Source organism: Labrus bergylta, chromosome 21, assembly GCF_963930695.1.
Source record: "Labrus bergylta chromosome 21, fLabBer1.1, whole genome shotgun sequence".
NCBI classification, from domain to species: domain Eukaryota; kingdom Metazoa; phylum Chordata; class Actinopteri; order Labriformes; family Labridae; genus Labrus; species Labrus bergylta.
In genome coordinates this window covers 18,087,409-18,111,929 of record NC_089215.1, presented here as the reverse complement: position 1 = coordinate 18,111,929, position 24,521 = coordinate 18,087,409, and the positions used below count along the sequence as shown (strand labels likewise).

The 24,521-nt window shown below is 40.7% G+C and overlaps 2 protein-coding genes across 5 annotated transcripts; both read left to right on the top strand.

Moving 5' to 3' along the window:
• The first annotated feature begins 2,895 nt into the window (after nucleotides 1-2,895).
• On the top strand, nucleotides 2,896-7,228 carry LOC110004603 (tumor necrosis factor receptor superfamily member 5). Its single transcript, XM_065949819.1, has 10 exons — nucleotides 2,896-2,973; nucleotides 4,573-4,666; nucleotides 4,791-4,948; nucleotides 5,193-5,286; nucleotides 5,559-5,684; nucleotides 5,904-6,059; nucleotides 6,240-6,327; nucleotides 6,399-6,580; nucleotides 6,685-6,863; nucleotides 6,974-7,228. Exons 3-10 carry the CDS (start codon nucleotides 4,883-4,885, stop codon nucleotides 7,031-7,033), a joined length of 951 nt encoding a protein of 316 aa, XP_065805891.1. The 5' UTR covers nucleotides 2,896-2,973; nucleotides 4,573-4,666; nucleotides 4,791-4,882; the 3' UTR covers nucleotides 7,034-7,228.
• Nucleotides 7,229-20,080: 12,852 nt separating this feature from the next.
• Nucleotides 20,081-24,314, top strand: LOC136177288 (tumor necrosis factor receptor superfamily member 5-like). 4 transcript variants are annotated; one of them, XM_065949823.1, is made up of 10 exons: nucleotides 20,081-20,107; nucleotides 21,562-21,655; nucleotides 21,791-21,948; nucleotides 22,193-22,286; nucleotides 22,559-22,684; nucleotides 22,904-23,059; nucleotides 23,334-23,421; nucleotides 23,493-23,674; nucleotides 23,779-23,957; nucleotides 24,076-24,314. In XM_065949823.1, the coding sequence occupies exons 3-10, from the start codon at nucleotides 21,883-21,885 to the stop codon at nucleotides 24,118-24,120; spliced, it is 936 nt and encodes a 311-aa protein (XP_065805895.1). In that variant the 5' UTR covers nucleotides 20,081-20,107; nucleotides 21,562-21,655; nucleotides 21,791-21,882; the 3' UTR covers nucleotides 24,121-24,314. The 4 variants fall into 4 exon arrangements, with proteins under 4 accessions (XP_065805895.1, XP_065805896.1, XP_065805897.1 ...); XM_065949824.1 differs by lacking the exon at nucleotides 20,081-20,107 and adding an exon at nucleotides 20,195-20,309; XM_065949825.1 differs by lacking the exons at nucleotides 20,081-20,107; nucleotides 21,562-21,655 and having other exon boundaries at nucleotides 21,666-21,948; nucleotides 23,779-23,807; nucleotides 23,892-23,957.
• The last annotated feature ends 207 nt before the right edge of the window (nucleotides 24,315-24,521 follow it).

The following is a 24,521-nucleotide window of genomic DNA, read 5'->3' as shown; positions in this document are numbered from 1 at the left end:
CAGCTCTGGCAGCTTGTAACGATTCTGTTACTGACAGTAGTGCAGTTTCAGTAGAGTGGCCCCGCTTAAAGCCTGACTGATTTGGGTCAAACAGATCATTTCTGGACAGGAACTCAGAGACTTGCTTAAAGACTGTGCGCTCAAGTATTTTTGACAGAAAGGGCAGAAGAGAAAACGATCTGTAGTTTTCAACCTGGGCTGGGTTTAAGTGTGGGTTTTTTGAGCAGAGGGGTGACCCGAGCTTGCTTGAATGCGGTGGGGAACACACCCGTTGACAGAGAGGAGTTGATGATATGCTTAAGTGCAGCATTAAGCGGAGATGGTCTGCAGGAGGCTTGATGGTATTGGGTTCAGAGGACAGGTGGTGGGTCGAGAGTCTAGCACAAGCTTAGAGACTTCATCCTCAGTCAGAGAGGAGAATGAGTCGAGTGAGGAACTTTTGGTTGGTGCCTTTGGGCTAAGTTGGTCAGGCTCAGAAAACTGGTTACTGATGGTTGCAACCTTTTCAGCAAAATTCGAGGCAAACATGTCTGGTGTGAACAGATCGGAGGGTGGAGGAGGAGGTGGTTGAAGCAGTGAGTTAAAAGCAGAAAACATTTTTCTTGTATCTGTGGCATTGCATATCTTGTTCTGATAATATGTTGTCTTGGCCATTTTCAGGCTGGAGGAAAATGATACAAGTCTTTGCTTATAGTCATTGAGGTCAGCGGACTGTTTGGATTTTTGCCATTTTCTCTCTGCTGACCTCAGCCGTGCTCTTTGCTGACTTGATGACTTCCGTGAGCCATGGGCTAGGGTGGGTTTTGCCAGTGGGTTTGGACACCAGAGGGCAGAGCTTGTTCAGAGATGAGGCTAGTGTGGAGCAGAGTATGTCTGTAGCCTCGTCTGTAGAGAGTGCGGTAAAGACCTTTTAGGCAGGCATGGCAGCCATTACCTCGTTAGACAGCTGAGCTGGCCTGAGCGATCGCATGTTTTGGTGGTATGACACCATTTGTGGGTGTGCCTGAGGGAGTTCCGGCAAGGAGATTGTGAATTGAATAAAGAAGTGGTCTAATAGATGCAGAGGGGTGACAGTCAGGTTTGCTGTCGAGCAGTTCCGATTCAGAATTAAATCAAGAGTGTTGCCAGCTTTGTGGGTAGGAGGAGTTGGAACCTGCGTGAGGATAGGAGAGCAAGGAAGTCTGTTGCCTGGGCTTTATCAGTGTGTATATTTATGTCTCCCATTATAATCAGTGGTGTTCCATATCAGGGATTTCTGAGAGTAGCATGTCCAGTTCTACAACAAAATCATTCAGATTACACCCTGGTGGGCGGTAAATGATAGCAATGTGCATTTTAATAGGAGCAGTAACCAGGATTGTGTGATATTCAAATGAGGAGTTGTTGCTCAGTGGGAAGAGTTTATTGAATTTCCAAGTATTAGAAATGAGGATACCTGTTCCACCTCCACGTCCAACAGAGCGGGGTGTGTGTGAGAACACTGTGTCAACAGAAAGAGCAGCTGGTGTGATTGTATTTTCTGGGCGGATCCAGGTTTCAGTAAAGGCAAGTGCCTGAATGTCTGACATTTTTGCAAGTGCTTGGATGAATTCAGTTTTATTCACAGCAGACTGACAGTTCCAGAGGCCAAAAGTAAATGAAGGGTGGTAGAAGAGGCTTTCTTAAGCAGAGACAAGTTGTTAAGATTTCGTTGTCTATGACAGATGTGTCTTTTCCTGTTCCCATGAATGACAGAGATTTCTTTGTAGCACATGTTGCGTTTAGCAGATGACCAGAGAAAATAGGCAAATCTGTAGTCGTGGATGCCCGGGCTCTGTGGCCACGCTGAAGCGTCAGAAGCTTTTTATTTTGTTTTTGTTCTTATTTAAAAATGGATGCCACAGCACACCCATGCATTGTGTCAGACGGCCCAAGACCCCGCTGAGGAGAGGTGTGTACTGAATGTATTTTATTTTACACAGGTGTGAAAATAAACCTGCTCCAGCTGGTAACAGAGTCCTTGGTCTTCATCTCATCCACACAGCACAACAGAGAACCTTTCGTAGCACACACAGTGTCAAGCCAGACCGGCTACACCAACAAATCCAACTTAACTCATTAGCCTAAATGTTTTGGCTAAATGGAAAAAAATATAATAAAGAGAGAGAAAGAGACTGGATCCGACCATAATACAGCATGCTGATGATGCTGGCACTGAAAAGCAAAAAAAACTTCACCAAAATCCATGAGGCTTACGGACATCGATTTCACCGTTTCAAATCAAAATGAGACAAGACAAACAAATAAATATATATGTATATATATATATATATATATACTGCTATCAAGTGACCTCTCTTTTACACTATGTGGTAAGTTAGGTCACCTGTTGGGCTTCATTTTATTTATTTGAGGAGCCAGGTCGCTTGTTTTGGGCTTGTTTCCATAGAGCTGGTTGCTTGTTTCTCTTGCGAGATCTGGCGCTTTATAGAGAATTATGTCATCTTACTGAAGTTATTTGGGTTTATTACACTCTAAGATTTAGTAATTTTTGTATTTTTGATGAAATTTTGTGTATCAAAATAAATATCTTTTTTTTTTTTAATTTACTCTCAGCTCCATCCACCCGTCTGCAGAGACTGGCTGCAGGACTCTTTCTTTACGCTTTGGAGGATACGACAGCTTTGATATGGCTGGAGTCATGTGTTTCATAAATAAACATGTTCTAATGTAGACAAGTATAAATTCGTCCCACCTGTGTATATTTGACAACATTGCCTGTTTACACGCTGAAGAAGAGCATCTGCTCGAAACGTCCTTGTGGCAATTAAAATAAAAATGTAGTTTGACGTTGAAAAGGAGTTGAGCATGTTTTCTTCATGATTTCTCAGACTGCAGACAGATACTATTGGATGGTTCTACTTTTAATGCTTTTAATTTGAAGGGCTGAAAAACGAAAGTGAAATTGTCAGCGACGCCATTTGGTGCATTAAGGTATGTGTGCCCGTGTTTTTCTTACCATATTTTATTAAATTAAAGACTAAACAACATTGGAGAACAGTGTAAAAGTGAATCTTCGTTGTTTTAAAGTTAAAACTCTTCTGTGTGAAATGTTATAAATCCTCTAATGATCACTAAATGAACACAGAGGATCCTGAGACACTCAGGCTGTCTGACACTTTAGACTTTATCGAAATACATGAAAATAACCTCAAACTTCAGGGCAGATATAAGGACTACAACAAGGAGACTCATAGGGAGAAAATGTTGAAGTTATTTCTAAACATGAAGTCTTTGTGACTTCCTGACTGTTGTTGACGAGTCTTGTAATCTTCCAGGAAACACTGCGGTCAAGCCAGCCGCTCCTCAAGTTTACATGGTGAAGTGAGCCGACCCTAAATTTAAAGAGAAAAACATGTAAACAACATGCTGCTTTGTCTTTCTGAGGACGTATTGTTGTTAATTCGGTGTCTGTTTTGACGTAATGTTGATAAAGTGACGATAAATACGATCGCGAGTCCGTATATTGTGTTTTATTTTGAAATTGAACTTTCAAATTTCACTACCAAATCTACATTAACTAATTAACGGAAAATAAATTCCATACATCGATAAAAGAAAACAAATCAGGTGAACATAGAAATAGCTCAGGCAAGGCAAGAAACATTTAAAGAGCAAGACTTTAGATATATCCAAATCAAGTTTTTTGGCCTTTCTATTCTATTTTCCATATATTTTATAAATTAGTATAAATTTACCCAAAATTATAACAAGGTTAACAATGTCTGAATATAATAGAGGATATCTTTGTCAGAAAATGTAGGAATGTTATCAATCTTTAAAGACAACCAGCTGTGGATATCAGCCCAAAATGTTTTACTGTATGAGCAGTCAACAAGTAAATGTTCCAAGGTTCCTACCTCTGAGGAGCAAAAAGCACAGGGATCTACTTCAAAATGGAGCCTTTTGTGTAAAAAAATCACAAACTGGGTCGATTGTACATGCAACTTTAAAATGTGTTTCTTTGAGCGTAGGAGTAACTGGACATGACAGATTAAAAAGAAAAACACAATTTTCTCAAGGTCTCTTGTTTTTCTGTTTAAAGACTGTTTCACCGTCTATCAAACAGATCAACTTCACCAACTTTTAAACAAGGCAAGAAAGGTACACACAGAGAATATGACATGTTACTTTAGACCATTTGTTGTAAATTCTTCAAAGGTAAATAGGTATCCCTCTGTATTCATTGAATGCCAATTTTTCTAACATCATATTTAAACCATTCCCATTTATTCAATGGGGATAAATAACTTTGTAGTTCGACCTTTTTGATTAAGGAGAGGGTCCTTTTGCAAAATCAGTTGCTTTTTAATACACTTGTTACACTTGACTCCAGTATCCTGATAATATCGTATCTTGACTCCAGCATCCTGATAATATCGTATCTTGACTCCAGTATCCTGATAGTATCGTATTCATGGTTTGGACTTCACACTGTTTTTACTCTGTGAAATATTAAACAGATTTATCATCATCAGGTAGTATTCATGTACACTTTGTCTTCAGTGAGAACATTTCTATTTCTCATCACAGATTCTCCTGCTGAACGTCTCCACAGGTCAAACTCTGACATGTGGTCCATACGAGTATGAGACACCTGGTGGATGCTGTGCTGTGTGTCCACATGGTAAGATCCAGTTCATAATTTCCATTTATGTCTGAGACTATTTACACCTGGTGAACAATCTGCATCTGTCATGAAGATGATGATGATGATGATGATGAAGATGGTGATCTCTCTCTGACTGCAGGAAGCTGAAAACACTTTTCTCTGGGAGTGTGTTACCTGTCCTGGTTTGGAGTTACATTTCTCTTGGTCTTAAATCTGCGTTGGTTCAAACAGATGAGGAATCTGTGCTGGTCTTCTGTTACAGAGAGAATGAGACCTGGATCAGCTGCAGTGTTTCTGGTAAATGATCTTATTGAATTATCTGAGCACTGATTCAGGTTTTATAGTTCTCCTCTTCAGCATTTCTATCTGTGTAAATATTTGTTGTGAATGATTCTTCTTCACACAAACAGACAAACTTCAGATGTGAAGATTTGAACTCTTTCCCCCTTCTCTCTTCATGGACTGGATGATGATTTTAGATTTCTCTCTGTATTCATGTACACTTTGTCTTCAGTGAGAACATTTCTCTTTCTCTTCACAGAGTCTCCTGATGAACGTCTCCACAGGTCAAACTCTGACATGTCCTCAAAAACAGTATCAGATAAATGATAGATGCTGTCCTATGTGTCCAGCTGGTAAGATCCTCATGAATGTTAAAGAATCTTTAATTAAAGTTTATCAGGTTAGTTTCAATGTCCCTATTTTAAATAAATAACCTGTGACTAACTAAAAACATGCAAAAGCTGTTTAATATTTGTATTGTTTTCAACATATACATTTAAAGAACATTTACCTTTACAATTACCTTTAAACATATTCATTATATATTATCGTCCTCTGTTCCACTTACCGTCTTCCTGTTCCTCCTTTTTTCGCCCACTCCATGTCTTGTTGTTGTTTCAAACAGGAGGTCGAGTTTATGCAGACTGCACAGAGTCCAGAAGTACTGACTGTAAGCCCTGCCCTGAAGGAACCTTTATGGACCATCCGACTTCTCGTCCAGTCTGCTACAACTGTAAAAGCTGTGATGAAGGTAGATCTCTGACATTATTATCAAACTAAATAAAGATCAGAACATGTTACTAAACAGTCTTCACTCTAAAACCAGCTTTCTAACCTTCAGTTAGTTTGAGTTTGAGCCTCAAACACAGAGATGATCATCTGAGTACTTGTTATTTCCTTACACCAAACTGTTCTTCAGTAGAGCAGAAGTACAGTAGTTCATAAATAACCTCTGTGTTTGTGTCGACAGGTTCTGGTCTGAAGATGAAGACGTCGTGTACGATAGTATCAGACACAGTTTGTGAACCTCTGGAAGGATTTTACTGCTCAGACTCTAGAAAGGACGACTGTGTGGAAGCAAGGAAACACAGACGCTGTGAACCAGGAGAATACATCACAGAACACGGTTAGTTAAACACATTTCACTTCATCTCACACAGACAGTTTGAGTTCAATGTGAACTCACAGACTGGGACGCCATTCTTACCCCGTCATTAACACGTATGGTGGACGGTGATAGAGGGACTGTGTTCATGTCTAAAACAACCTCTGTGAAATAGTCTCATGTGTTCTGTATTTCCTGCAGGAACTTCCTCCACAGACACCGTCTGCTCGATCTGCTCTGATGGAACATTTTCAAACGGGACGTTTCCATCTTGTCAGAATCACACACAGTGAGTGAAGCTTCACATCACACATGGACTCTCCAGATGTTCCTGTAATAACTGTCCCTCTATCATTACAGATGTGAATCAAAGGGTCGAGAGCTGCTGAGAGCAGGAACTGAGACAGAGGACGCTCAGTGTGGAGGACTACTGTTACACAGGACTGTACTGATTAACTTCGTTGTTGTTGTTGTGTTGTCTTTATTCTCTGTACTTTTAGTTTGTTATCTCGCATGGTGGATAATAAGACTTCTAATCTCAGGTAAGGTCTCCACTGTGACAATGAAACATGATCATGTTTATTTTAAAGATATTATGGTCTGTCTCATCATTTATTTGATTTTTATTTCTAATGTCTTATTCCAGAAGTCATAGCAGCAGTACTCTACTACCAGGTATGTTTTAAACTCTCTTTACTTTCAATCTGTTTTATGTTCAATGATTTATTAAAGTCTCTCTTATTAATGTTTTCTGTACAGGAGGGTATGAATTCAGGACAGTCATCTCAGCAGAGTCTGATGTCAGATGACTCCAAAGAGTCGAAGGTGAGCCAGCAGAGCTTTGATCAAATGTTCTCTGACTGACTGATCAACTCTGTCCTGTTTTTACAGATTTACTAAATGTTTGATTTAAACTAAATCTCTTTTCTCCTCAGGATGAGACGGTTCAGGATCCTGTTCTGGTCCAGCTGCTGGATCCTGACACACTTTGTTAATATCTGTTTATATGTATATATGTGTTTATATTGATATTTATATCTATTTTCTTATCTAGTCTCGTTTTGTTTTTCTGAGACGATGATTGGACACAAACACTTTCAACAGCGTTCCATCGGCTCTCTCACCATCAAGTTTCTCTTGCATTTCTTGTTACTATTGTAAAAAGGAATAAATAAAAAGATTTGACTTAATCAGTGTCTGATTCTTGAACAATAACATCAAACTATTGAATATCTGTGCTCTGCTGTCCTCTGGTGGCCAAAAACAGAACTGTTTGAGTGTGTTATTTTAACTTCAACACTCTGACCTAAGAGTTCAAATATTTGTAAGTTAAAGGACAGTAAGAACTCTGAGGTCAAAGGTCAAAGGCTCAGTTCTGTTTCTGAAGTAAAGCTCTGTGTTTCATACTTGAATATATCACCTGGAGGAAGAACTCTGAATACTGAACTCTATCAAATCATCAATCTCATCTTTCATCAAACCTTTCTCTCCTTTGTGTCCTACATAAAAACAGAAAACACTTTAGAGATTAAATATATAAAAAAGTAAGACTTAAATTGAATTGAGCAACACAGATTAATAAGGGTTATAGAGGGAGGAAAAAAAAGAAAGTACAGTATTGTTCACTGTGGATCAGGAGCGCCCTCTGCTGGACAGCCTTCATGATGACACCATATCTAAATGATCCTAATGGCGGTTTCTCCATTAAATATTTTGTCAAATGTTTTGTTTTTATATCAGCACACATATAAAAAAAATCACCAATCCATCTATCTACATTTTATTCCTTATCAAGGTCGGGTCGCTGTGGCAACAGGCGAAGTACATTTTTATTATTTATTATTTTATTTATTTGCACAGTAAGGGAAAAAAACAAATAACAGAATAGACAACATTTAGTGCAGGAAGAGGCAGAAAACTCAATGAGCTTATTTGAAGCCTCCACCTAAATAATGCTAAAATATTACCAAATTAAAAAAACAACTAAAATAAAATAAAAAAACCCAGACTTCCTTCTCCCCTTCAACATTTTCCAGCTGTTCCCAGGACTGAGGCGTTCCCAGAACTGAAAGGATATCCTTCCAGTGAACTCTGGGTCTACCCCAGGGGGTTCTCCCGGTCGGGCATGCCCGTAAAAACCTCCACAGGGAGGCGTCCAGGAGACCCAATCAGACGCCCGAACCACCTCAACTGTCTCCTTTAGATGTGAAGGAGTAGCAGCCACTTTTTCAGTGACTACCCATAATGCATCTTTTTACAGTCTATGGCGTGACCACAGAGGGTTGGAATGAAGATCGGTAAATCGAGAGCTCTCCCTTGAGTCTCAGTTCCCTCTTCACTACATCAGTTCGGTACAACGCCCCCATATACGCTGAGTCAATCCGTCTGTCAATCTCACGGTCCATCTTACCCTCACTCTTGAACAACACTGACACACTTAAACTCCTTCACTTGGGGGCAAATAATCACTCCCCACCTGGAGGAAGCGATCCACTTTTTCCAACAGAGAACCACATCCTTAGACCCTGAGGTGCTGAACCTCATCCCAGCCGCTTCAAACTGCACCAATGCCTTCTGGAAGTCCCAGCCCAATGCCTTCTGGAGGTCCCAGCATGAAAAAGCAAACACAACCACATCGTCTGCAAAAAGAAGAGAGGATATGTTGAGAACCGTCCTCCCCCCGGCTACAACTTGTGATCCAGTCCCACACGACCCCCCGAGCAACACGGTCATAAGTCTGCTTCAAGGCTTTCCCCAGGAGGCTGAGAAGTGCGATTCCCCGATAAATAGAGCACAACCTCGGTCCCCCTTTCTATAAATGGGATCTGCCACCCCACAGGCATTGTCCCAGACCTCAACGTGACATTGAAGAGACGCATCAGCCAAGACAGCCTAACAATGTCCAGAACCTTTAGCATCTTAGGGCGACTCTCATCCACATCTGGTGCCACTGAGGAGCTTTCTCAGTGACCTCTGCTAAGGTTAGTGGTAAGGTTCACCCCAGATCTTCAGACTCTGCCTCCCCTTCAGAGGATGTGTTGGTTGGGTTCAGGAGTTCCTCAAAGTATTCCTTCCACCACCCCACGATGTCCCAAGTCCGGGTCAGCAGTTCTCTATCCCTGTTGATAACAGCCCAAGGCAAGCCCTGCTTTCCCTCCCTGAGCCGGAGAACAGTTTGCCAGAACTTCCTTGAGGTGATCTGAAAGTCCTTCTCTATAGCCTCCCCGAAATCCTCCCACACCTGAGGAGGACCCCGAAGAAACAAGAAGAAAGAAGTTGAGACTCTCAGACAGTTCTGTCTTTGACCACTAGAGGTCAGCAGCAGTACACAGCCATAAAACTGACATTTAAGAATCTGACACTTGGATTCAAAAGTTCATGAAAAGCATGTGATTAAGGTTAAAGGGTTACTGGGACTAGAAAAGTCCACCAAAGGACTAAAATACAGTTCAGTTCAGATTAAATACCAAATTTCCATCTACTTATTACCATAGTGCAATACTTACTTTTTTTAAAGGCTTCCACCTGAATTGTTTGTTTTTATGTACACTGATCAACAAGCCACGATGGACAAAGTGTGAGGTGTTGTCTTCATGTCTGTTTGCCTTTTTGTTTGTTTGTTTGTCCCCTTCAATGAAATTCATGAACATTCCTGTTTTGTTATTATCTTTAATTCATTTGTGGTTTGGACCATAAAATATCATGACATTTCCCAGCGTTTACTTTATAAAGTGATGATAAAAAACAGAAACAATGCAAGTGATAGAGAGCAGACACCAGAACCATGGACAGAGTCAGAACAGAAATAAAATGTGAGACACAAATACATATTAGAAATAATCTGAAGAAATGTATTAAAACAGAGATGGTTCTTTCTTCAAATGTATTGTCATTTTTTATTGTGATTATTTTTCAAATGACTTGTTTCTGTTTTAGGAAACTGAAGCGCTCGGAGTGAACCCACATCACCCAGGACTCCATGTGGGCTCACATGTCATTCTGTGTGGCCCTGGTGGGACCTGAAGTCCTTCCTCATATCCAGGTTAGACCCTCTGAATGCCAGAATGATTAAGGTTATAATTTAATTGATTCCAAGTCGCAACTCATATCTACTGCGGTAAATATGATTGTATGAGTGAGCACTACATCCCAGTCACCTAAGAAAAATACAAAATAAAGAAAATATAATCCACGTTCACGATCGCATCGGGCTGGATTCGACCTCACTAAAACAAAATGAACACCCTGTGTCCTGCCTTACAGCATGCGCCACCTGAACAGTGACACTTTACCAAATCCATTACATATTCGTTTATGATGTCAGACTCCTGGTCACATTTTAGTTTGGCTGCTTCTACATCAACTGGTTACCTCGGTTAATCTTCAAATACCCGCACATAGGCCTATAAAGGTTTTTTCTCAAGGCTATGGTCTTACTGACCACAACATAACAGACCTCTACACCACTACCCATTTTGACAAATAAATACTTTGAAACAGTGACGATCTATTTCAAAACAAACATTGAGTCACTGGTTGATTCACATGACAGGAGACTGCTGGGTTGATCTTAGAAAAGCTACCTGAACATTTCTATTGCCTTGCTTTTCAGATGTAAATGTCCACGGCCACTTATGATTGTATAATGGGCACTATACCACTTGCGAGAAAATAAAATAAAATAAAATTTATGCATGATCGTGCCGAGCTGGATTCGATCTCACTAAACAAACATGTCCTGCCTTAGAGCATGCGCCACCTGAACGGTGTACTTTAACAAATCCTTTACGTATTCCTACATGATGTTAGCATCCTGGTCACATTTTGGTTTGGTTGCTCTTAAAACATCTGGTTAACTCGGTTTATCTTCACAGAGCCTACCCGCACATATAAAGTCACAAAGAAAGTCACTTTGAAACCGCAACGATCTGACTCTGACGTTATACCAACCTTTCTTCATCTGAGAGCTACTTTCAACACATGAAAGTGAACTACATCACATCGCTTGCATTTTCCCCTGCAGAGGCTGCAGTCCATCAAGACCAAAACCTCACACCACAAGAACAGTTTCTTCCCCTCTGCTGTCAGCCTCATGAACAATGTTTCAGGGTGGGAGAGGACTCAGTTATGTTTTGTGGTCTCTAACTTTGGCAAAATGTGACAGAGCTGCCTCTAGTTCTAAGAATCAGACCACCAGTTCACCAAACCAAAGGTTTTTGGATGTGAATGTGATATAGATATCATTTGCTTTGGATGGTCCACAACTTTTTTCTGACAAGTCAAGAATAATTCTCAGTTTGTTTACTCATAATGTCTTATTTTTTTCAAACCTCCAGATAAAAAAAACAGAAGTAGACAACTTGTTTCCTGTCTTGAAGAAGGTATCCACTGAATTATTTTTTGTATTTCTCAAGTCATTCTCAGAGCACCGACCTCCATTTGTGGAGTGGATGAAGGGCAAGAGTTTCCTTCTACTTTAGAAGTATACAGTTCTTGTGTGTGATGGTCATTCATGGTGGATTTTAACCTCTCCATGAACTTCTTTCATCAAATGAAAAACTCTGTTATTTTAGAGGATGTGTTCTGTGTGATTGACTGATGGTCATTGCTCCTCTCCACCAGGTGGAGGCGCTGTAGGACAAACAAACACAGCAGCTTTGTGCAGGTTTAGATGGAAACAAGAAGCAGCAGAAGCAGTGCTGCTGACGCTGTTGTAACATGTAGACACTGTTGTTGTTGATCGTGTGTTTGTTTGTCAGTATGCAGAGTGTCAAAAGACTGGGTCTCGCTGTATTACTCAGGCTGCACTCCAACGTCTATTCACAGGCGCGATCCCACTACTGAGCGGCACGGGGGCTTTGACCTGCTCCGTTTCCGACCTGGGCCGGTGCACCCCTCTTTGGACGACCTGGTGGTCCCGGGCTCCCCCAGGAGCACCATATCGATACCGAACTTAGTGTGGACAACCGATCGACATAGTCCGCTGCAGCTCAGAGCTCCTGAGCTCAAACGATCCTCCAGCCTCAGCCTCCCGGTAACTTGGTTTACAGGCGCGCGCCACCGCACCCGGCGAGAGGTGTCTTCATTCATAAAGACTTTGAGGTTTTACTACTAACATGACGTCATCAGGGAGCAAGCTCTGGCTGCAGCAGCTGCACTGTTGAAGATTATTTATGTCCATGTTGACTGAAGCTAAGGTCTTTTTTTAATGCACTCACAAAGTTGAAGCTCAATCAGAGGTTTAATTAAAACACTAGTTCTAAACTTTTGTGATAAAAAAAACACTTTTCAAGTGAAGCCAGGTCAGACATTAGACTTCAGAAATGCAAAAAATAGCCTAGGATAAATAAGAATATATTGCAGAGGCACTCAAGGTGGAATGGCACTTCCTAATTTCATGCACTATTACTGGTCAGCCAATATCAGAGATTTGTCAGAGCCACCACCCTCTGCACAGCACCTTCAGCAGGCAGAGGAGTGAGTTCAGTGGCAGACTGCTGTCACAATCCTGTTCCACAGACAGTCTTAAGAACTCTTTTGTCCCCCTGGCCATACGTCTGTACAACACCTCACGGTTATGGACAGGGGAAAGCACACACTTGGACTAAAATCTTCCTTTTTCCATTTCCCATCTGCACAGCTGTCCCAAGAGTCAGCCTCTAGTTGGACACTTTAATGATCACCTCAATTACTTAAATAGCACCTTTAATTTAATGTTTGCACTGCCCGTTATTTAATGTCTGTTTTTGATAACTTGGCACTATCTGCTTTTTTAAACATTGCTGTACATATATAAACAACACAACTTCAGAAGGTCAACACTTTTTATTATTTTATATTCAGGTCTAATTACAGATTTTTCCCTCAACTGTTTATAGGTTCTTGTTTAAATTGCACATATATATTTTATCCCTGCACAGGTTATGTACATTTCTTGTATGAATCTGTTTTTAATTGCACAGTTTAAGTTTGTTTCATCTAGAGGTATTCTTTAAATCTTTTTTTGAATTAATATATATGTATGGGGGTGGGGTTCGGTTTTGCGGTTTAATTTGTAACAAATGTTTCATGTCATGTACGTCTGTAACCTGCTACTGGATGCTTTGAATTTCCCTCGGGATCAATACAGTATCTATCTATCTATCTCTTGGACGAGGAGTGAGGTCACTAACCCCAGCTGGACGGTTTTGGAGGCATCATCCATTGGATCTTCCTCTTTGATGGCTTCACTCTGTTCTAAACTCCCATTTAAGCAACCAATGCCAGTCTTTACGTCAAATCCTAATGTTATTCATTCAGTTAAAATTTGGAACCAATTTAGACGTTCCTTTAACCTTCATGATATGTCACGTGCTGCTCCATTATCTAAAGATCATATGTTTGCTCCATCTGTAATGGATGAGGCTTTTGATACATGGTCAAATCTGGGAATGAGCACATTAGATGACCTCTATATTTATAACACGTTTGCATCTTTTGATCAGTTATCAAATAAGTTTAAGATTCACAAGTCACATTTTTACAGCTATTTGCAACTCAGGAATTTTGTGTCATCTAACTCTTATTACTTCCCTCAATGCCCGCCGGTTTCCCTGCTAAATTGGACACCAAACATATTATAAGCAAGATTTATACATTGCTCAACTCACACAATGTTACTGGTCTGGAGAGCCTTAAGAATAAGTGGGAGGCGGACCTGGGTGAGGTAATTGCAGGGGCAGTTTGGCATCAAGTCATACAAAGGATTTATTCCTCCTCGATATGTCTTCGGCACGCTGTAATTCAGTTTAAAGTTGTACATCGTTTGCATTGGTCTAAAGATAAACTAGCTAAGTTTAAAACAGATCTTGACCCAACATGTGATTGTTGTAAACAGGCTCCTGCCACTTTGTTACATATGTTCTAGACAGGCCCAAAACTTTTTGGTTTCTGCTGCTCTCTTTTTGAGACCTTTTCAAGAATATGTGGGACAACGGTCGACCCCTCTCCACTGATCTACAATTCTACAATTCTACAATTCACTTAGCAGATGCTTTTATCCAAAGCGACGTACATCAGAGAGTAAGTACAACACAAGCAAGGATCTAGAAAAAAAGGGAACAATGTCAGTCAGAGCAAACGATCAGCTTTGAGTCCGATTGGACACACAGGTGCTGACAGGCATTGCACAGAGGCAAAGCACAACATTGATGGCCGTTCTTGAGAGCTCTAATCAGTATAGAAACCATCTTATAAGTCATCGTTATCAAACAAAAACAATCGTCACAAACATAATTATCATCAATGATATCGAGACCATCATCATTAAGTTAGTAGGTATTTATGAAAGAGCTGGGTCTTTAGCTTTTTCTTAAAGGTGCAGAGGGACTCTGCAGATCGAATGGAGTTTGGAAGTTCATTCTACCACCAGGGGGCAACAGAGGAGAAGAGTCTAGTCAGAGACTTAGGACCCTGTTGTGAAGGTTGGATCAGACATTGGCAAAGCGTAGTGGGCGGGAGGGAGTGTAGACCTGGATGAGAGAGTTAAAGTAAGGAGGAGCCGTTTTTGTCACTGTTTTGTAAGCGAGCAGCAGAGTTTTAAATTTGATGCGAGCAGTAACTGGGAGCCAGTGTAAAGCGATGAACAGCGGAGTGACGTGCTCTTTTAGGAAGGTTGAAGACCAGTCGTGCTGCTGCATTTTGTATCATTTGCAGAGGTTTGATAGTGCATGTAGGAAGACCTGCCAGTAGAGAGTTGCAATAGTCGATGCGTGATATCACAAGAGCCTGTACCAGGAACTGTGTAGCGTGTTCTGACCGGTAAGGTCTGATCTTCCTGATGTTGTACAGGGCAAATCGACGTGACCGGGCAATCGAGGTTACTTGAACCTTAAAGTTAGCTGGTCATCAATCATGACACCCAGGTTCCGGGCAGACTTTGCGGGCATGAGTTTGGTTGTTCCAAGCTGGATATTGATCTGTGGTTGCATAGAGGGACTGGCTGGGATGACAAGGAGCTCAGTCTTTGAAAGATTGAGTTGAAGGTGCCGTTCATTCATCCATTTAGAGATATCAGCAAGGCATGATGAGATTCTTGCAGAGACTGTATCATCATCTGGTGGGAATGATAGGAAGAGCTGGGTATCATCAGCATAGCAGTGGTATGAGAAGCCATGAGAGCAGATTATTGAACCAAGTGAGCTTGTATATATGGAGAAGAGAAGGGGACCAAGCACTGACCCTTGAGGTACCCCTGTGGATAAGCTGTGCGCTTTGGACACTTCTCCCTCCCACGACACTCTAAAGGATCGCCCAGAGAGGTAGGACAGGAACCAGCAGAGGGCAGATCCTGAGATGCCAAGTTCAGAGAGCGTGGATAGGAGAATTTGATGGTTGACTGTGTCAAAGGCAGCAGACAGGTCTAGCAGTAATAGAACTGAGGACTGACCCGCAGCTCTGGCAGCTTGTAACGATTCTGTTACTGACAGTAGTGCAGTTTCAGTAGAGTGGCCCCGCTTAAAGCCTGATTTGGGTCAAACAGATCATTTCTGGACAGGAACTCAGAGACTTGCTTAAAGACTGTGCGCTCAAGTATTTTTGACAGAAAGGGCAGAAGAGAAAACGATCTGTAGTTTTCAACCTGGGCTGGGTTTAAGTGTGGGTTTTTTGAGCAGAGGGGTGACCCGAGCTTGCTTGAATGCGGTGGGGAACACACCCGTTGACAGAGAGGAGTTGATGATATGCTTAAGTGCAGCATTAAGCGGAGATGGTCTGCAGGAGGCTTGATGGTATTGGGTTCAGAGGACAGGTGGTGGGTCGAGAGTCTAGCACAAGCTTAGAGACTTCATCCTCAGTCAGAGAGGAGAATGAGTCGAGTGAGGAACTTTTGGTTGGTGCCTTTGGGCTAAGTTGGTCAGGCTCAGAAAACTGGTTACTGATGGTTGCAACCTTTTCAGCAAAATTCGAGGCAAACATGTCTGGTGTGAACAGATCGGAGGGTGGAGGAGGAGGTGGTTGAAGCAGTGAGTTAAAAGCAGAAAACATTTTTCTTGTATCTGTGGCATTGCATATCTTGTTCTGATAATATGTTGTCTTGGCCATTTTCAGGCTGGAGGAAAATGAGACAAGTCTTTGCTTATAGTCATTGAGGTCAGCGGACTGTTTGGATTTTTGCCATTTTCTCTCTGCTGACCTCAGCCGTGCTCTTTGCTGACTTGATGACTTCCGTGAGCCATGGGCTAGGGTGGGTTTTGCCAGTGGGTTTGGACACCAGAGGGCAGAGCTTGTTCAGAGATGAGGCTAGTGTGGAGCAGAGTATGTCTGTAGCCTCGTCTGTAGAGAGTGCGGTAAAGACCTTTTAGGCAGGCATGGCAGCCATTACCTCGTTAGACAGCTGAGCTGGCCTGAGCGATCGCATGTTTTGGTGGTATGACACCATTTGTGGGTGTGCCTGAGGGAGTTCCGGCAAGGAGTTTGTGAATTGAATAAAGAAGTGGTCTAATAGATGCAGAGGGGTGACAGTCAGGTTTGCTGTCGAGCAGTTCCGATTCAGAATTAAATCAAGAGTGTTGCCAGCTTTGTGGGTAGGAGGAGTTGGAACCTGCGTGAGGATAGGAGAGCAAGGAAGTCTGTTGCCTGGGCTTTATCAGTGTGTATATTTATGTCTCCCATTACAATCAGTGGTGTTCCATATCAGGGATTTCTGAGAGTAGCATGTCCAGTTCTACAACAAAATCATTCAGATTACACCCTGGTGGGCGGTAAATGATAGCAATGTACATTTTAATAGGAGCAGTAACCAGGATTGTGTGATATTCAAATGAGGAGTTGTTGCTCAGTGGGAAGAGTTCATTGAATTTCCAGGTATTAGAAATGAGGATACCTGTACCACCTCCACATCCAACAGAGCGGGGTGTGTGTGAGAACACTGTGTCAACAGAAAGAGCAGCTGGTGTGATTGTATTTTCTGGGCGGATCCAGGTTTCAGTGCCTGGACAAGGGGCAAGTGCCTGAATGTCTGACATTTTTGCAAGTGCTTGGATGAATTCAGTTTTATTCACAGCAGATTGACAGTTCCAGAGGCCAAAAGTAAATGAAGGGTGGTAGAAGAGGCTTTCTTAAGCAGAGACAAGTTGTTAAGATTTTGTTGTCTATGACAGATGTGTCTTTTCCTGTTCCCATGAATGACAGAGATTTCTTTGTAGCACATGTTGCATTTAGCAGATGACCAGAGAAAATAGGCAAATCAGTAGTCGTGGATGCCCGGGCTCTGTGGCCACGCTGAAGCGTCAGAAGCTTTTTATTTTGTTTTTGTTCTTATTTAAAAATGGATGCCACAGCACACCCATGCATTGTGTCAGACGGCCCAAGACCCCGCTGAGGAGAGGTGTGTACTGAATGTATTTTATTTTACACAGGTGTGAAAATAAACCTGCTCCAGCTGGTAACAGAGTCCTTGGTCTTCATCTCATCCACACAGCACAACAGAGAACCTTTCGTAGCACACACAGTGTCAAGCCAGACCGGCTACACCAACAAATCCAATTTACCGTATTTTCCGCACTATAAGGCGCACCGGATTATAAGGCGCACCTTCAATGAATGGCCTATTTTAGAACTGTTTGCATATATAGGGCGCACTGGATTATAAGGCGCATAGAATAGAACGTGTTTACAACTGAACAAGGCTGGGAGATATTGTGAATATATAAATATAAATACGTATAAAACGTAACGTATAAAACTACAAAAACAAAAGTACATAAGACGATTTCCCCAAATAATAAATTATTTCTTTGACGTTTCTCTTAACTCTCAAAACGTAGTTTTATACGTAGTGCATTACAATAACTCAACGTTGTTCAAACGTTAATGTGCATATTCACAATATCTCCCAGCCTTGTTCAGTTGTAAACACGTAAAAGAAACACAGTCTGATACCGCTAATTCAAACGTTAGTGCAGGGGTGCCCAAACAGTCGATCGTGATCGACAGGTAGATCGCTGACTGATTCTCAGTCCATCGCGAGATGTTCAATATTCAATTTCATCTCATTGCACTGTTTCCCACACACGATACCTGTGTTGGGAGCCCAAGTATACTTCGACCTGTGTGTATTTAATTTTTCATTTATTCATGAAATTGCTGCGTGCATGAGAGAGCGAGCGGCGGAGATAGAGAGAGAGAGAGAGCGCGCAAGAGAGAGAGTGCAGGCATGCGCAATGACGTGCAGGTAAAACCGGGGGGGGGGGGGGGGGGGGTAAATGTTTTACCAAAAAGTCATATATAGAAACTATGCTACGAGTATTAAGCGCATTTGATGAAGCTGCAGCTACTTTTCTCTGCTCCTCTCTGCTGTCATGACTGTGAGCATCGCGGGGGACGAGACACACCAACAAACAGCGCAAACGCACACGCACACACACACACACACACACACACACACACACACACACACACACACTTGCACTGGAGCGCCAGCCACCACGCGAACCTTTTTACTTTTTACTTTTAGTGCTACAGCACACAGTTGATCCGTGATCCGTACGACCGAGGTGGGAACACACGTGACCCGGTCAAACAGTCGGTTGGACTTTACTCCGTTCACTCTCACCGTGTCTGCAGCTAATTTAACAAAAGCAAAATCATCTCACAGCAGCCTGCTGTAGTCTGTAGTCTGCATTATTTTTTACAGAACTCTCATTTATTATTTTCTGTTTGTTGTGTGAGTATTAAATGCGTTTGTAGGCTGTTGGTAAAGGCTATGGCTCACTATGTGGACTGGTAGATCTCGGCAGACTGGTAACTTTAAAAGTAGATCTTGGTTCAAAAAAGGTTGGGCACCCCTGCGTTAGTGCATAACTCAACATTGTTCAGTTACGTATAACACGTAAAGCTCACTTTTTCAGTTCATTCCCCATCCACGAATCCCTCGAATTCTTCTTCTTCAGTGTCCGAATTGAACAGTTGGGCGAGTACGGCATCCAACATGCCCGGCTCCCTCTCGTCATTATCCGAGTCAGTGTCGCTGAGCGCCGTGTACAACCAGTATGGATCAACCAATTAACCAATTGATCCATATATAAGGCGCTCCGGATTATAAGGCGCACTGTCGTTTTTTGAGAAAATTAAAGGCTTTTAAGTGCGCCTTATAGTGCGGAAAATACGGTAAGTCATTAGCCTAAATGTTTTGGCTAAATGGAAAAAAATATAATAAAGAGAGAGAAAGAGACTGGATCCGACCATAATACAGCATGCTGATGATGCTGGCACTGAAAAGCAAAAAAAATCCATGAGGCTTACTGACATCGATTTCACCGTTTCAAATCAAAATGAGACAAGACAAACAAACAAATAAATATATATGTATATATATATACTGCTATCAAGTGACCTCTCTTTTACACTATGTGGTAAGTTAGGTCACCTGTTGGGCTTCATTTTATTTATTTGAGGAGCCAGGTCGCTTGTTTTGGGCTTGTTTCCATAGAGCTGGTTGCTTGTTTCTCTTGCGAGATCTGGCAACACTGCCCCCAGGTGTTGTTAGTTCTTAATTTACATTATTGGTTACTACCCATGTTACTACCACCACTAACTACAATTCACTTAGCAGACGCTTTATAGAGAATTATGTCATCTTACTGAAGTTATTTGGGTTTATTACACTCTAAGATTGAGTAATTTTTGTATTTTTGATGAAATTTTGTGTATCAAAATAAATATCTTTTTTTTTTTTAATTTACTCTCAGCTCCATCCACCCGTCTGCAGAGACTGGCTGCAGGACTCTTTCTTTACGCTTTTGTTTCATAAATAAACATGTTCTAATGTAGACAAGTATAAATTCGTCCCACCTGTGTATATTTGACAACATTGCCTGTTTACACGCTGAAGAAGAGCATCTGCTCGAAACGTCCTTGTGGCAATTAAAATAAAAATGTAGTTTGACGTTGAAAAGGAGTTGAGCATGTTTTCTTCATGATTTCTCAGACTGCAGACAGATACTATTGGATGGTTCTACTTTTAATGCTTTTATTTTGAAGGGCTGAAAAACGAAAGTTAAATTGTCAGTGACGCCATTTGGTGCATTAAGGTATGTGTGCACGTGTTTTTCTTACCATATTTTATTAAATTAAAGACTAAACAACATTGGAGAACAATTTTAAAAGTGAATCTTCGTTGTTTTAAAGTTAAAACTCCTCTAATGATCACTAAATGAACACAGAGGATCCTGAGACACTCAGGCTGTCTGAACTTGCAGCGGTCTCGTGTGAGAATAATTCTGCGAGTCCACGGTAACTTCCCTTTTTCAAAATGAGGTGTTTACAATTAAAAAAAAAAACAGTTTTCTTGGAGAAAACAATAATTATATATATTTTCTTCCATAAGTACACCATGATTGACTTCATTCTAGTTTGATGATAGATTGGTAAATGACACATTGAAATATAAAGTTTGGACAATGTTGATTGAAACTTTCAGTGCTGGAATGTTTAAAAATGCTCTGTGGGTTTTTGATAGAGAAATGTGAAAGTTGGAGAAATGTACACATTCAGTGGTATATGTTCATAACTCTATACATTTGGTACATTTAAAGAACAAGACTTTAGATATATCCAAATCAAGTTTTTTGGCCTTTCTATTCTATTTTCCATATATTTTATAAATTAGTATAAATTTACCCAAAATTATAACAAGGTTAACAATGTCTGAATATAATAGAGGATATCTTTGTCAGAAAATGTAGGAATGTTATCAATCTTTAAAGACAACCAGCTGTGGATATCAGCCCAAAATGTTTTACTGTATGAGCAGTCAACAAGTAAATGTTCCAAGGTTCCTACCTCTGAGGAGCAAAAAGCACAGGGATCTACTTCAAAATGGAGCCTTTTGTGTAAAAAAATCACAAACTGGGTCGATTGTACATGCAACTTTAAAATGTGTTTCTTTGAGCGTAGGAGTAACTGGACATGACAGATTAAAAAGAAAAACACAATTTTCTCAAGGTCTCTTGTTTTTCTGTTTAAAGACTGTTTCACCGTCTATCAAACAGATCAACTTCACCAACTTTTAAACAAGGCAAGAAAGGTACACACAGAGAATATGACATGTTACTTTAGACCATTTGTTGTAAATTCTTCAAAGGTAAATAGGTATCCCTCTGTATTCATTGAATGCCAATTTTTCTAACATCATATTTAAACCATTCCCATTTATTCAATGGGGATAAATAACTTTGTAGTTCGACCTTTTTGATTAAGGAGAGGGTCCTTTTGCAAAATCAGTTGCTTTTTAATACACTTGTTACACTTGACTCCAGTATCCTGATAATATCGTATCTTGACTCCAGCATCCTGATAATATCGTATCTTGACTCCAGCATCCTGATAATATCGTATCTTGACTCCAGTATCCTGATAGTATCGTATTCATGGTTTGGACTTCACACTGTTTTTACTCTGTGAAATATTAAACAGATTTATCATCATCAGGTAGTATTCATGTACACTTTGTCTTCAGTGAGAACATTTCTATTTCTCATCACAGATTCTCCTGCTGAACGTCTCCACAGGTCAAACTCTGACATGTGGTCCATACGAGTATGAGACACCTGGTGGATGCTGTGCTGTGTGTCCACATGGTAAGATCCAGTTCATAATTAACTTTATTTAATTTCCATTTATGTCTGAGACTATTTACACCTGGTGAACAATCTGCGTCTGTCATGAAGATGATGATGATGATGATGAAGATGGTGATCTCTCTCTGACTGCAGGAAGCTGAAAACACTTTTCTCTGGGAGTGTGTTACCTGTCCTGGTTTGGAGTTACATTTCTCTTGGTCTTAAATCTGCGTTGGTTCAAACAGATGAGGAATCTGTGCTGGTCTTCTGTTACAGAGAGAATGAGACCTGGATCAGCTGCAGTGTTTCTGGTAAATGATCTTATTGAATTATCTGAGCACTGATTCAGGTTTTAGATTTCTCCTCTTCAGCATTTCTATCTGTGTAAATATTTGTTGTGAATGATTCTTCTTCACACAAACAGACAAACTTCAGATGTGAAGATTTGAACTCTTTCCCCCTTCTCTCTTCATGGACTGGATGATGATTTTAGATTTCTCTCTGTATTCATGTACACTTTGTCTTCAGTGAGAACATTTCTCTTTCTCTTCACAGAGTCTCCTGATGAACGTCTCCACAGGTCAAACTCTGACATGTGGTCCATACAGTTATGAGACACCTGGTGGATGCTGTCCTATGTGTCCAGCTGGTAAGATCCTCATGAATGTTAAAGAATCTTTAATTAAAGTTTATCAGGTTAGTTTCAATGTCCCTATTTTAAATAAATAACCTGTGACTAACTAAAAACATGCAAAAGCTGTTTAATATTTGTATTGTTTTCAACATATACATTTAAAGAACATTTACCTTTACAATTACCTTTAAACATATTCATTATATATTATCGTCCTCTGTTCCACTTACCGTCTTCCTGTTCCTCCTTTTTTCGCCCACTCCATGTCTTGTTGTTGTTTCAAACAGGAGGTCGAGTTTATGCAGACTGCACAGACTTCAGAAGTACTCTCTGTAAGCCCTGCCCTGAAGGAACCTTTATGGACCATCTGACTTCTCGTCCAGTCTGCTACAACTGTAAAAGCTGTGATGAAGGTAGATCTCTGACATTATTATCAAACTAAATAAAGATCAGAACATGTTACTAAACAGTCTTCACTCTAAAACCAGCTTTCTAACCTTCAGTTAGTTTGAGTTTGAGCCTCAAACACAGAGATGATCGTCTGAATACTTGTTATTTCCTTACACCAAACTGTTCTTCAGTAGAGCAGAAGTACAGTAGTTCATAAATAACCTCTGTGTTTGTGTCGACAGGTTCTGGTCTGAAGATGAAGACGTCGTGTACGATAGTATCAGACACAGTTTGTGAACCTCTGGAAGGATTTTACTGCTCAGACTCTAGAAAGGACGACTGTGTGGAAGCAAGGAAACACAGATGCTGTAAACCAGGAGAATACATCACAGAACACGGTTAGTTAAACACATTTCACTTCATCTCACACAGACAGTTTGAGTTCAATGTGAACTCACAGACTGGGACGCCATTCTTACCCCGTCATGGAATCAATAAGAACGTACAAAGACGTGATGAAAACACAACCTCCACCAGTTTGTTAACTCCTCCTGTTAGCTGACATCTGAAGAACTCTTCATTAACACGTATGGTGGACGGTGATAGAGGGACTGTGTTCATGTCTAAAACAACCTCTGTGAAATAGTCTCATGTGTTCTGTATTTCCTGCAGGAACTTCCTCCACAGACACCGTCTGCTCGATCTGCTCTGATGGAACATTTTCAAACGGGACGTTTCCATCTTGTCAGAATCACACACAGTGAGTGAAGCTTCACATCACACATGGACTCTCCAGATGTTCCTGTAATAACTGTCCCTCTATCATTACAGATGTGAATCAAAGGGTCGAGAGCTGCTGAGAGCAGGAACTGAGACAGAGGACGCTCAGTGTGGAGGACTACTGTTACACAGGACTGTACTGATTAACTTCGTTGTTGTTGTTGTGTTGTCTTTATTCTCTGTACTTTTAGTTTGTTGTCTCGGATGGTGGATAATAAGACTTATAATCTCAGGTAAGGTCTCCACTGTGACAATGAAACATGATCATGTTTATTTTATAGATATTATGGTCTGTCTCATCATTTATTTGATTTTTATTTCTAATGTCTTATTCCAGAAGTCATAGCAGCAGTACTCTACTACCAGGTATGTTTTAAACTCTCTTTACTTTCAATCTGTTTTATGTTCAATGATTTATTAAAGTCTCTCTTATTAATGTTTTCTGTACAGGAGGGTATGAATTCAGGACAATCATCTCAGCAGAGTCTGATGTCAGATGACTCCAAAGAGTCGAAGGTGAGCCAGCAGAGCTTTGATCAAATGTTCTCTGACTGACTGATCAACTCTGTCCTGTTTTTACAGATTGACTAAATGTTTGATTTAAACTAAATCTCTTTTCTCTCTCACGGTTCAGGATCCTGTTCTGGTCCAGCTGCTGGATCCTGACACACTTTGTTAATATCTGTTTATATGTATATATGTGTTTATATTTATATTTATATCTATTTTCTTATCTAGTCTCGTTTTGTTTTTCTGAGACGATGATTGGTACAAACACTTTCAACAGCGTTCCATCGGCTCTCTCACCATCAAGTTTCTCTTGCATTTCTTGTTACTATTGTAAAAAGGAATAAATAAAAAGATTTGACTTAATCAGTGTCTGATTCTTGAACAATAACATCAAACTATTGAATATCTGTGCTCTGCTGTCCTCTGGTGGTCAAAAACAGAACTGTTTGAGTGTCTGTTATTTTAACTTCAACACTCTGACCTAAGAGTTCAAATATTTGTAAGTTAAAGGACAGTAAGAACTCTGAGGTCAAAGGTCAAAGGCTCAGTTCTGTTTCTGAAGTAAAGCTC